At 44.2% G+C, this 14,550-nt stretch overlaps 1 protein-coding gene across 4 annotated transcripts in view; it reads right to left on the bottom strand.

Annotated features, from left to right (window-relative positions):
- Positions 1-9,459, bottom strand: part of urm1 (ubiquitin related modifier 1) — a 41,947-nt gene extending 32,488 nt beyond the window's left edge. For all 4 annotated transcript variants that reach the window (XM_033049354.1, XM_033049352.1, XM_033049353.1 and 1 more), the window contains exons 1-2: positions 9,313-9,459; positions 6,243-6,313 (exon numbers count right to left, since the gene is read on the bottom strand). In XM_033049354.1, the coding sequence (XP_032905245.1) occupies positions 6,243-6,313; positions 9,313-9,437 (196 nt within the window). In that variant the 5' untranslated portion in view covers positions 9,438-9,459. The remainder of the gene's footprint in view (positions 1-6,242; positions 6,314-9,312) is intronic.
- Between the last annotated feature and the right edge of the window lie 5,091 nt (positions 9,460-14,550).

The following is a 14,550-nucleotide window of genomic DNA, read 5'->3' as shown; positions in this document are numbered from 1 at the left end:
GATCTGTCTTTTCAGAGAGTTTCCTTCCAGCTGAACAATGTTGAACACATTTCCAATTTACAATAAATGTCACAATCCTGCTCTCAAATCCAAAGTGCAATGTAAGCAATACCATTGGAGGGGGGGGGTCCACTGGTCAGTGCACTCTCCATAAACAGTACTTTTCAAAGGGAAGATAAATTAATATTTGAAACTAATTTACAGAACAGCTGGAGACGCAGACCTACTGCAACCTGGCAGCTGTTCTGAACGACAGTGTATCCTGTCATCAAAGCCAATTCTCTTCACTCGACCCCCACCCTTCCTCGAGCACTCTTCTGAACACCAATGTCCTCGTTTCATTCTCAATGGCCTGCTTTGCGAAGCTTAACCAGTGACCTTGAACCTGTATTAGCCGATCATGGGCTTCACACTTTACCAGAAACTTTGATCGCATTCTGGGAGGTTGACCACTTTCCATCATTCTCCACTTTCACCCGGTGGTGATCTCTGCAGACCTGTCAGCCTGTCCTGTATGACGCAGAGCTCTAGAGGGCAAATACCATCAAACCATACTCATACTGACTTTATTAGCCAAGTATGTTTTGCAACATTCGAGGAATTTGATTTGCCATACAGTCAAAAGCAACAGAACAGTCAAAATACATTTTAACATAAACATGCACCACAGTGACTCTTCCATATTCCTCACTGTCATGGAAGGCAAAAAAAAAAGTTCAATCTCTTCCCTTCTTTGTCCTCCAACAGTCGGGGGCCTCTAACCTTCCGTTGACGGTACGATCTTACTCCTGTAACCGGCGGAAGGCCTTCTCGTCGGGGCGATCAAATTCCTGCATCGGGGGGGAATCTCAACTCCCCCACTCCGGGCAATCTACCCCGGGTCTGGGCTAATCAAATCTTCTGCATCGTTGGAGCCTCCCGACGCGGTCTCAACCCGAGACTGCGAGCTCCGCGATGTTAAAGTCCGCAGGTCGCGGTTGGAGCGTCGATCGCAGGCAAGGAATCGGCTCCGATGGTAAGTCCACGCCCTGCGGTGGGGCTCAAAGTCAGTCCTGAGCAAGGCTTCCAGCTCGACGATGTTAGGCCACAGAGCGACCGGAGATACGACCCGGAAAACAATCGCATCTCCGGAAAGGTAAGAGATCGATAAAAAGTTTCCCCCGACCCTCCCCCCCACCACCTCCCACATAAAACAAACCGGAGAACATTAACACAAACCTTTAAAACACATTAAAAATAACAAAAAAAAAGGACGAAAAGAACAGGCAGACTGTAGTTGAGACTGCCATCGAAGCGCCACCCGGTGGTAAACCAAAGTTGTAAGGTCCATTTACTAATGGGGGTCTTCTTAAAAAGGTGCAGCATTCATAAGGAGGAAGACCCAATGGCCATGTGCAGTGGAAGCTTGGAAACCCGAAGACGGGAGAGTCATGGAGGGAGCTGCTGGCGGCGACGGGTGCAAGGAGTGAACTGGTAGGAGAGGGACCGGGGAATTGCCTCCAGCACCTTCAAGGTCAGCTGCAAGAGGCGCCCCCTGGGACACAGTGGTGGTCGGCAGAGGAGAGGGACTTCTGGTCCTGGGTCTGCAGACTTCCTGGATCACTCCAGGACTTCCAACATGTGGACTGGACTGTGGACTATTTGTGTCTTCTGCTTTTTTTATTTGAAACTGAGCCAAAATTATGCTGACTGCGCATTTGAGGTTGTGCGAAATAATTTCACAGTGCTATACATACGTGACAATGGAATGGAAATGTATAAATTTACAGGTCACTGATTCATCTGGTTTCTACCCTGGCCATGCTCTCATTTCACTATTACCATCAGGAAAACGGTACAGGAGCCCAAAATCCAAGACCACCAGGTTCAAGAAAAGCTTCTTCTCAGCAACCATCAGGCTACTGAACACTGCACAAGACTAACCTCTACGTCAGTAACTATCTACTTCCGTGGATTGTGTCTTTGGTTGCACTATGGATTTCGGTTTTGCACTAATTGCAGTCACCTAGTATTATTATTAATTTGTGTAGGAAGGGACTGCAGATGCTGGTTTAAACCAAAGGCAGACACAAAAAAGCTGGAGTAACTCAGCGGGTCAGACAACATCTCTGGAGAAAAGAAATAGGTGACGTTTTGGGTTGAGACCACTCATCAGACTACAAATTAATGTAATTAATTTATTGATTACATTATTAATTGATTGTATTATTAATTATGTGCTGCATGGCAAAAAGAATTTCACTACACCGAAAGGTGTATGTGACAAAATAAATTTGAAATCTTGAATCTTGAATTATGATCTGATTTATCTTTTTTTTTTGTGTGAAGCAGCAAGTAAGAATGTCATTGTCCCGTTGCCAGTAGATATGACAATTAAACACTCTTGGCTCTGGAATCACCGAAGAGAATGTATGCACAGCAGAGTCCCACTAATAGCAACGAGGTGGTGATCAGACAATCCTGCTTACGGATCTTTGTGGGGATGTAAATAACAGCCAGAACTGGGGATTAAACCCATGCAAACTGAACCGCATTCTAATGCCTCATCTGACTCGGCACCTCCAACAGTGAGAGCCAGTGAGAGCCTGGGGAGATTTCATCCCTAAATTTCATTCTAGAAATTGGACAGTTATTTTGTATACAAAGTCCCTTTGGCCCACGACTATTCATTATTCTAATCTAATATTCTTATCCACATTAAAGTGTTTGTGCACTTTTGAACGCAAGTCTGCAGAAAGACAGAATTTGTGTCTCCAGTATTTAAAATTGGAACCATTTCTGTTTTTCAGTTCGAATAAAGTGCCTCTAATTTAATCATGTTCACTTCTACTTAAGTACCTCAGTTTAATCCAAGAACATGAACTGATTTAAAGTCATGCATTGTAAATACCGACAATATTAAATCATTTGAGTACCAAACGGAGTCTTGAGGGATTGGACAAGCTAGATGCAGGAAAAATGTTCCCGATGTTAGGGGAGTCCAGAACCAGGGGTCACAGTTTAAGAATAAGGGATAGGCCATTTAGGACTAAGATGAGGAAAAACGTTTTCATCCAGAGTTGTGAATCTGTGGAATTCTCTGCCACAGAAGGCAGTGGAGGCTAATTCACTGGATGTTTTCAAGAGAGAGTTAGATTTAGCTCCTAGGGCTAAAGGAATCAAGGGATATGGGGAAAAAGCAGGAACGGGGTACTGATTTTAGATGATCAGCCGTGGTCATATTAAATGGCGGTGCTGGCTCGAGGAACCGAATGGCCTACTCCTTCACCTATTTTTCTATGTTCTATGTTTCTGCATCACAGTCGTAGTGTTTCGATTTAACATTTGGAAATTCCTGGCCCATGCAAAGCTGTGGCATGGTAGAGAATCCTTTTCTTCCCTTCTTTATTGAGAGCTTCTCAGCAGGCCAATTGTCACAGTTCAAGGCAGCATTGTTGGAACAATGCCACAGTTGCCTAGCACTGCAACAGCCACTGGCCCGTACCTTACCTGACCCGGGGGAGAGAGAGGAGCATTCTGCACATGGAAGAGCAAGTGGGTGAAAGGGAAAAGTAGTGACAATTTTATTCACCAGCCGTAACAACTTTTTAAAAGAAGGTACATAATAAATAACAGAGCACAAAACGTCAAACAGACTTAAGAAATCTGATTTTAAATTAGGATTGTGGGCCAACAGAAGTAAGGGGGGGGCCGTTGATAAGCTTTCACCTGGCAAACAGTGCAGCAGGCAAGAGAAAACAAGTCTGAAGCAGGGTTGCAACCCAAAACATCACCTATCCATGTTCTACCTGACCCACTGAGTTACTCCAGCATTTTGCATTTTGTGCCCATGTTTGGTATAAATCACCATCTGCAATGTCTGGATATTACAAGAGAAAACAAATGTTGAACTTAATTCAGGATTAAGAATAATTAAGTAAATAGAAAGAGCACAGAACATTTGTTTTAACAATGGGATCATAAGATACCCATTCACACACAAAATAGAGCATTTTAAAGAGCAAAGCTGGGCATAACCTGTTTGGAGGGAGGGCAGGAGTGGAAATCAAAGATTATCTTGGAGTAGTAAAGCAGAACACTTTCACACATTTGGGCTCTGCGGGGGGGCAATGGTTACAATGGTTACATGAATGCAAAGTCAAGCGTCAGGAGCTTATGGCACCGCAGTACACAGGCTGACTGCTGTGAATGCTCAGTACACATTGGAAATGATAGTGTTGTGGGCCAGAGAGACAGAGGTTGGGAGTTCAAATGCCACTGTGGCAAGTCTCGAAACGCAACCGACTAACCCTGAAAATAGATGGGAAAGTGTCAGGGAAATAACAGCCACGAGGGTTGCATTGCCACTGAACTGTGCTGGAAACTGCACATTTGAACATTCAATGTCTCCAGGTTTGTAACATACCTGCGCTGAGAGAACTGACACTAACGATACCTCATAGAAATCACAGGGAACTACAGATGCTGGAATTTTCAGCAGAACCCAAGAGGTGCAAAAAAACAACCCAGGTGCTGGAGAGACATTTGAGGTAATAGTGAAGGAATGGGGTGAAAAAAGCCACTGCATAGTCACCCTCCATGGCTACGACCGGATAGCTAAGAATGGAACGAATAGACGCAAGATACTGGAGATGCTGGAATTTTGAACAAAAAAAACAAAAATGCTGGAGAAACTCATTGGGTCAGGCAGCATCTGTGGAGGGAATGGACAGGTCTTTTTGGGTCTGAAGAAGCGTCTTGACCCAAAGCGTCGTCTGTCCACTCCGTCCACAGATGCTGCCTGACCTCGCTGAGTTCCTCCAGCACTTTGTGTTTTACCTCATGGAAATGGTTTCATGGTAAATGCTCAGGCACTTCAAGATTACTGGATGGCCAAGAGAATGAGAAAGCGAGACACTTTACACCTCATGTGACCTTAAGGCATCTTAAAGTGTGTTGCAGCCAATAACATCCATTGGAAGTATGGTCACCTATCTAAAGTGAAGGACATGGCAGCCAAATTGAACACAGCAATTTCCATGTAACAGCTTTGAGATAGCATAAGATGGCAGTTTCAATGGTGTTAGTTCAGGAGTAAGGAATGATCATTGAGGAGTTTTCCTTTGCTCCTCTTGAAAATAGTGCCACTGGATATTTCAGGAGAAGATCTATTAAAAAAAATCAAATAAAAACAGAAAACGCTGAAAACACATCACATCAGAATGAGTCTGTGCAAAGAGAAAGAAAGTTTATGTTTCAAGTCAAAGACTCTTTGTCAGAAGGGTCAGGGTACTAACAAAGGGTCTTTGATCTGGCCTGCTAGCTGCCTCTCTGTCCACAGAAGCTGTCTGATCCGCAGAAAGTTTGCAGCTTTTCTGGTTCCATGCGATGAGCTGGTACGGCAGAGGGAGCTGAGAGTGATGGCCTTGTCCTAGTCGAAGGATTTCTCTGAAAGACGAGACCTATCCACCTAACTTCTGATTCAGAGTCAAGTGTTCCACCACTGAACCACAGACAACAAGGGGAAAAAAGAACAAAAGGACTGACAGAAATATTGTGATAAAACCCTCTCTTGGTTATCGCATCCCATAACCTTCCTGCAACAAACTCATTCAAGAATATTAACAATTTGTCTTAGTGAATTACTGTATTCAGGATGGGATATAGCAAGGATTTGATCAGTCTTTGCTCAGTGCACTGCAAACTTCCCTCGTTTGGATGAATTTGCAATTATCTATGTGTGTTTTCCATTGAGAAACATTAAAACAAGGATTCCTAAAGAAACTACTTTCAACCATGACATCCAGATAACAGAACTAAAGCATGAACTTCTGGATTTGTTTCAGGTAGACGATGGAGTTAGAGAATAAATGTTCAGAGAGTTCTCTTCGGTATTGATTGGTGGTGGGATTTTATCCCTGCCAGGAGATCGTTGGCAGTAAGTAAGGGAAGGGCAAGAAGTATCTAGCTCATCATGAGCTATGGGTGGCATTGATGTAGACACAAGGAATTGCAGATGCTGGAAATTTGAACAAAAGACAGGAAATGGATAGATGACGTTTCGGGTCAGGACCCTTCCTCAGACTCTGATGGCTTTGGTGCACCAGTTGATTTCCTCCAATTGAGCATTTCTATACATTTGTATTCTTGTCCTTGCAGCTTCCCCCACCCCACGCCCAAGATGATATGCCCAAAATAAGCACAATTGCCCATGTTTAATTTGATAATTTAGAAGAGAATTCTAGGAGTGTAATTACACTCACATGGCGTTGGCTGGCTCGGCAATGTGACGTGTTGCTCCTTCGCCCCGTTGAACAGCAGCTCAGCACCTCCTCTACAATTAATCAGAAAATAAATGAATAATTTAATTAAGAGCAACATGTCTAGGAAAACCACAGTTATTTCACTGTGACCTTGCAGATAAATAATTGTCTGTACTGAGTTTCAAAGAAGAATCTTCTGAACACCCAGTGTCAGATCAAGCAATCCCAAATGTGAAGAGGATACGTGTCCCGATCCCTCTGTTCTAACCCCACAACAAACTGACCATGACCTCTGCAGTACTGGCCAATACATCCAGTATTCCTTTCATGGTGAGACCAAAATCACAATGGTATAGTACATGGAATGTCCCTTCTGTTTCTTATACGTGTTCTGATATTCAGTTGGTTTAGTTCAGAGATGCAGTGTGGAAATAAGCCTTTCAGCCCACCAAGTCTGCGCCGACCATCGATCACCCATTCACACTAGTTCGATGATATCCCATTTTTGCATCCACTCCCTACGCACTTGGGGCAATTTAGAGGCCAATTAATCTACAAACCCACCTGTCGTTGGGATGTGAAAGGAAACCCACGCAGTCACAGGGAGGAAGTGCAAACTCCACACAGACAGCACCCGAGGTCAGGATTAAACCTGTATCTCCGGTGCGGTCAGGCAGCATCTTTACCTGCTCTGCCATTGTGTCATCTAGGAAGAGAATGGTCTCACTAATCTGTCATGAACCTTCTGTTCTAACCCCACATTACACAATGACCATAACCTCTGCAGCAGTCGCCAACACCACCAATGTTCTAGCTTTTCATGGCGAGACCAAAACACAATGACATAGTCCCGTCTGCCTTTTTAACTTGTTGTACTATTCAATTAGTTTAATTTGGTTTAGAGATACAGCGTGGAAACAAGCACATTGGCCCACAGTGTCCACGCCAACTAGGCAGAGGAGATTAGTTTAACTTGGCATCATGTATGACACAGACATTGTGGGCCGAAGGGCCTGCAGCTGCCCTGTACCTTTCTATTTTTTCAGTTTTATTACAGTTATTTATTGTACTATTAAAAATTAGATATTTATCTCTGTTCTATTGGATTTATGGGCCTGATAAGCTGCAGCAAGAGATGGCGGTGGTGTCAGATGGAGGAAAAGAACAGGTCCGGTGAGCAGGCTGGGGTCTTACCTCCCACGTCGGCCCTCTGGGTGTTCCAAGATTGACTATGGGAGGTGCCCGAAGTCTCAGAGGCTGGGCAGTGGCCATGTGAGGCAAGGGACAGCTCGTTTGTGGGTTGATGTGTCTGGATTGAAATGTCGGTGGAGTGGGCCGCTGGAGGCCTTGCAACAGCCTGAGGCTCGATTAGATCGGTCGCTGCTCCAAGTGTCGGAGCGCACAGATCAGACACAGCTTGCAGCTGCACGGAATCGCAACAGAGCAGGGTGGAGGAGACTGAGAACATCGCCTGATCAGGTTGACCGGTGCAACTCTAACCCAGAGCCAGTGCCAGGATAATGGGCCTTCATGGCGAAGTTAAGACTCTAACATTTTTAACAATTCTGAATTTGAAGGATACAAGATAGCAATGGAAACATGGCAACTTATGTGTACTGCCTCAGTTCAATCTACTATCTTACATTCTTAAACTTAAGTATGATTGGGTCTATATATGTTAAGATTGTTATTGAACTATACACAACAAGAATTCCACCGTACCTGGAGACATGTGACAATAAAGTATTGTAAAATTATTTAACCATATTATGAAAGATGGACACAAAGTGCTGTAGTAACTCAGCGGGTCAGGCAGCATCTCCTGAGAAAAAGGATGGGTCACATTTCGGGTTGGGCTGAAGAAGGGTCCCAACCGGAAATGTCACCCATCCTTTTTCTCCAGAGCTGCTGCCTGACCCGCTGAGTTACTCCAGCACTTTGTGCCATATTTGGTATAAACCAGCAACTGCAGTTCCTTGTTTCTACATATTGAACCGTTCTGTCCGGTTTTCAGTACATATGACAATTAATCATTCTCGACTGTCTTGACCCGATGACAGAATGTGAGGAAACAAATACTATACAGAGCTTTGGGGCTGAGCGACAAGCGGTGTCAATGATTGGATTAATGCAACCATCGATGCAGACGGTATACTCTAGCGGAAAACCGACTGTTGGTTTGTTTGACTATGAAGTACATAGTATAATTCTACTACCAACACTAAACGCCACTCAATTTCTGGCCCTGGCCCATCGGTTATTCAAACCCACCTTCTCCATCACCTAAAAGCTGGAGTAATTCAACAGGTCACACAGCATCTCTGGAGAATAGGAATAGGTGATCTGACCCGAAACGTCACCTATTCCTTTTCTCCAGAGATGCTATCTGACCCACTGAGTTACTCCAGTTTGTTGTGTCTATCTTCGGTTTAAACCAGCATCTGCAGCTCCTTCCTACCCTCGCCATCGCCAAACCTGGCTCGGACAAAACTCTGATTATTAATAACCCATTTTCTGTTATTGCACTTTATCAGTATATTTATTCATGTGTGTATATATTTATATTATGGTATATGGACACACGTATCTGTTTTGTAGTCAATGCCTACTATGTTCTGTGTGCTGAAGCAAAGCAAGAATTTCATTGTCCTATACAGGGACACATGACAATAAACTCACTTGAACTTGAACCTATCCCAGGACCACAACAATCTGACAGCTTCCATTAACCAGGGGACACGGGTTTAAAGAGAAGGACAAGATTTAATAAGAACCTGGGGAGGGGGTCCACTCAGAGGGCCGGTGGGTGTATGTATGGAAGGGGCTGCCAGACGAGGTAGGTGAGGCCGGTACAAGAACAACATTGGGCAGAGAACTGTTGTGCGGGGGGCGGTCGCGGTCGCGGTCGCGCTGTCCCGGGCTTCGCTGCCAGCGTGAGCGAGACGTTACATCTGAAGACACAACGTGACCGGCAGCTGGGAAACCCCCGGCTCCCAGCTCAACACTGCGCCTCGCCGCGACATCCCCGCCGTCTCCGCCGCCGCCAACTTGGCCTCGGGGAAGCACTCACCTAAACTCCAGATGAACGCCGATGGACGCCGCCATCTTGCTGCCGCCAGCCCGGAAGTTGTTGTGCTGCACCCGGAAGTGAGTGAGACAATTGGTCCTTTGGTCAAGGGAGCAGCAGGTGAACATCTGGGTGAGATGTGGCCATTCTACACAAATACATGTAATTTGGTGTACCATACACAAATACATGGCAGCTACGTACAAAATAACCTTCCCTCTTATGGATATTGACTGTGTTTCTGCCCTTGTGTAACAAGGAACTGCAGATGCTGGGAGCATTTGGCAGATGCAGAGAACCGAAGATCTCGATAAGATTACCTGCACTTTAAAAAAAAAACTATTCGTACTGTTTTTATCAGGAACTGGATTGTTTTTTATTTATGCGTGAAATGTTTAAGTTTTTATGTGCGATGTTCTGGTATTCCCTGGGAAATGTCTTCTCATTTTGCACTGTACAATTGTTGCTTTGCATGATGACAATAACAGGATGATAATGATAATGAAGAGACTGTACATCTCGTATGTGTATTTGACAAATAGACTTGACTTGAAGAAACCGATATTTTCACCCTACAAACAGCCTGTTATTATCATCGTTACTTTTCCTTTATCATCGCTCATTGTTCTTTATCTCGCCACATCACCGTCTATATCGTTTCCCTTGTTCCCTAACCAGTCTGAAGAAGGGTCTTGACCCGAAACGTCACCCATTCCTTCTCTCCAGAGATGCTGCCTGTCCCGCTGAGTTACTCTAGCATTTTGCGTCTATTGTGTTTCTGCCCTTGATGGTTACCTTGCTACTTGGTTCCTGGTTGGGAGGACCATTCAGTGTTTGGCCTCCATAGAGCTGAAGCATCCAGACTACTCATGATTAAAGGCAACTTGCTGAATCACAGTCTATTCCAGACATTATCTATTTTTAAGTCGGGTTATCTATTCTCCCATAGTCTCCAGGTGCCTGCAGAGTTATATTTTTACCAAATAAAAAACAAAGTGCTGGAATAACTCAGCAGATGAGGTAGCATTTCTGGAGAACATGGAGAGGTGATGTTTCAGGTCGGGACTTCTTTTTTACCTTTGAGTTTCCAATCCAAAAATTCCTTGTATTTGAAGTTAATTAACACCTGGGTCTCATCAAACCAGTCAGAGAGTCGAATCAATACAGCATGGAAACAGGCCCTCCAGCCCAACTCGTCCATGCCAATCAAAATGCCCCAACTAACATAGTCCCATTTGCCAACCTTTGGCCCATATCTCTGACTCATTGGTTCAGATTCAGATTCAATCTTTATTGTCATTGTGCAGTGTACAGTACAGAGACAACGAAATGCAGTTAGCACCTCACCCAGAATAGCGAACATAGAATAATGAGCAATAAATATATATACGTACATACAGTAGTAGTAGTGCAATTTTTCTGGGGGAAGAAGTGTCCGGGGGGGAGGGGGGGGGGTGACTGGCAATCACCAAGGTGTAGAGTTAAGTAGTGTAACAGCTGCAGGGAAGAAGCTGTTCCTGAACTTGCTGGTCCAGCAACGGAGAGGCCTGTAGCGCTTCCCGGATGGGAGGAGGGTAAACAGTCTATGGCTGGGGTGAGAGCAGTCCTTCATAAGACCTTCAAAGAGCTCTGTCTGGAGTAGTTAGCTTTTGGCAGGTGGAGATTTCATGGTTGGCGATGGAGTCTCCATCGCCACCTCTGTGGCTTCCAGATGTAATGCTGATATCCACACTTTAGGTTTATTATCAGGTGTACTGAGGTACAGTGAACAGTTTTGTTGTGCATGCTATCCAAACAGTTCAGATAATACTATACATAATACAATCAAATCAAACACGTACATTAAGTAGAGGAAGATACAGAGTGCCGAATATAGTTCTCAGCATTGTAGCACACAGTTCCAAAGACAAAGTCCAATATCCACGATGGGGCAGAGATGAATCGGTCAGCATCCTAGCTTTGATTTTGTTGCCTGCTTTTTCTGAGGCAGCGTAGTGTAGACGGAGTCAATGGTGTTTACATTGCACTGGAGGAACACGAGACAAACACTTATCCCTCCCGGGGAAGTCATCCAGATGCTCGGCTAGACCTTTGATGACAGAAAAATATCACTATCAAGACCATATTTTTCTATGTCCTGCCAGAAGAAAGTCATTGATTAATACAGCACGGAAATTGGCACTTTGGCCCAACTTGGCTGCGCTGACCAAGCTGCCTATGTGAGCTAGTCCCATTTCCCTGCATTTGGCCCATTTCCCTCTAAAACGTCCTATTCACGTACCTGTCCAAATGTCTCTTAAATGGCGTCATTGTACCAGCCTCTGTCACTTCTTCTGGCAGTTCCTTTCACGAACCCTACACCCTACCTTCACCTTCCCCACACTGACACCCTTTCCTTTCCTTTTCTTGTCCGTTTCCACCTATCACCGTCGACCTCATTTCCAACACCACCCCGCTCATTTCCCCTTCCTTCCCATCAGTCTATCATCCCCATTCTATCTAGATCAACCCATCCTCTACAAGTCCCTCCCTCCCATTCTAGCCTCCCCCCCCCCCCCCCCCCCCCCCCCCCCCCCCCCCACTCACCTTCCCTTCATACTGGCCATCCTCCTTCTATGCTGTCAGTCCTGATGCAGGGTCGCAACCTGAAACATCAACCATTCCTTTCCCTCCATAGATGCTGCCTGACCTGCTGAGTTTTTCTGGATTTTAGCATTTCCATATCCTTGTGTCTCTAAACGATAATTTGAATGTTCTTCAATGTTCTTCTTTTGAGGCAGCCCATTAATATTGGGGATGACTTGCTTCCACTCCAGCTTTGTGGTTTCTGTGGTAAGTTTGGAAACTACGGGCACAGGGCAGGTAGGTGGATTGTTGGTGATATGGTGACCTCCTTCCAGTGCTAGGACCTCTGTGTTCTCCTGATGCTCCTGAGATCTTCAATACCATGGGTCCCGACTCGAGATGTCACCTATCCATGTTCTTCGGAGATGCTGCCTAACCTGCTAACTCGAGCACTTTGTGTTTTTTTTGGTAAACCAGCATCTGCAGTTCCTTGTTTCTACTCGCTGTTATGTGATTCCTGCACGCTGGTGGGAGCAAGCTCAGCTGTGATGCAGCTGAGTTTGATAGCCCAAAGTGAAGAGAGCCACACAGCTGAGGACAGTCGTAGAACATAGAACAATGCAGCACAGGAACAGGCCCTTCAACCCACAATGTCCGTGCTGAACATGATGTTAAATTAAACTAATCGCCTATGCCTGCACATGATCCACATCTTCTGTTCCCTGCACATCCAGGTGTTTATCTGAAGCCTATTAAATGTCATTATCCTATCTGCCTCCATCACCAGCCTTGGCTGCCCATTCCAGGCACCCACCACACATCTCCTTTAAACCTTGCCCCTCTCCCTTTAAAACTATGTCCTCTAATCTTTGACATTTCCACACTGGGGAAAAGGTTCTGACTCTCTATCCTACTTTACATACTCCCATGATTTTACACACTTCTAATTTTACACACCTCAATGTCCAGTGTTCCAGAGAAAACAATCCAAGTCTGTCCAGCCTCTCCTTATTGCCAATACCCTGTAATCCAGTCATCATTCAGATAAACCTCTTCTGCTCCCTCTCCAAAAGCCTTTACACCCAAAGCCTCCAATGAAGCCACAACCTTGTAAAAAACAAACATTTTCTAGTGTTTACTGTTACTATTGGGACATAATAAGTAATTGTCATATTTTCTTGTTTGTTATTTTTACACTTTATGCTTGGGATTAACGAGGTGAAAATGGCAGATTATTTTCAACAGGCTCTGTGGGAAAAATGTTTTTTTTTTTTGTTTTTTGATCCCGACCATAATCCATGACAAACAGGGGCACTGTCTCTTTAAAATGTCCCAGGAAAGATTTGAATTGCAGATCCAGCGTATCACTGGCTTCTGTCAGAGCTGTGGGGGCCATTTGCAGTCTCCCTGTTCATGTGCTAATTGACAGCGAAGCATGCAATGGGCCAAGCTGACCTTGCCGCTTTGCACAGGTTAAACTGAATAAAAATAAAGGATTAGAGGAAGCCTTAGAACTCCGAATGACACCGACGAGCCCTTGGAAATGCAGGAAGCGGCTTGGTGGGAGCCCCTTGTGTTCACAATGAATTGTATTTTTAATTAAAGCAAACCAATCAAACAAAGGCCTCGAAAATAAACCACTTAACCCGGGCATCTTTAAAAAATGGTGTTCTCACAGGCTGGGAAGATCGATGTTTGTAAAAATGTGAATATAAATAACCACGTTTAATGTGCTCACCGGGAACTCTTTCCTAAATCTGTTTCATTAAGTAATTGCCGAAAACATATATATATGTCGTGAAGTGTCAACTAATCTTTCTGATCGGAGCAAAATGTCTTAGCCTGCAAGCTCTCTCTCATTTTGAGTGTCCCTTTTCACTGCAGAACAATTCACTTGCATTTTACACTGTGAGTTATAATCTCAATTTGCCAGTGTGTTTAAAATCCATAATTGAAAGGCGTTTGACAATGCAAATGGACAATGAATCCCTGCAAATGGACATTGAAACAGGCTACAGCACTTCTCTGAGTTCTTGCTACCTGCCCCCTCCCACTCCAACTTGCAAGAGCTATTGATTGAAAGATCTGGTGGATTCTATCTCAAACTTGAGAGAGTGGGATATGCACACATTGAACAATGCAACGCATTAAAAGACCTTTGGGCCAGTTTTGTTTTCTTTTGAAAGAGCAATCCAATTAGTCTATTGTTCTTTCTCAGTAGCAATGCATTTTTTTTCTCTTTCAAATTATATTCCCAATTACCTTTTGAAGATTGCAATTGAGTCTTTCTCTCCATCGTGACCAGCAGTATATACTGTATTTTACTACATAAAGAAAGAAATTCTTCTCATCTTCTCTTCTGGTTCTTTTATCATGTACTTTAAATCTGCGTTCTCTGAAAACACTCAAACAAATCAAGGTGTTTAACTGTCCTATGTTCCGGCAAAGGAGCAATGAATTCTTACTTGGTGCAGTTTAATGGGCCTGTAAATGCAACAGAGATAAATGTATAATTATCAATAACACAATAAATTAATAACAGTATTACCAGGTAACCACAGTAGTGCAAAACCAAAGTCTGCAGTGCAACCGAAGACACAGTCCTTAGAAGATTATAGTTGTTGGGGTTAGTGTTGTGTAGTGTTCAAGAGCCTGATGGTTGCTAGGAAGAAGCTG

The sequence above is a fragment of the Amblyraja radiata genome, chromosome 32, assembly GCF_010909765.2.
Source record: "Amblyraja radiata isolate CabotCenter1 chromosome 32, sAmbRad1.1.pri, whole genome shotgun sequence".
Lineage (NCBI taxonomy): Eukaryota > Metazoa > Chordata > Chondrichthyes > Rajiformes > Rajidae > Amblyraja > Amblyraja radiata.
This window is presented reverse-complemented; position numbering and strand designations above follow the sequence as displayed.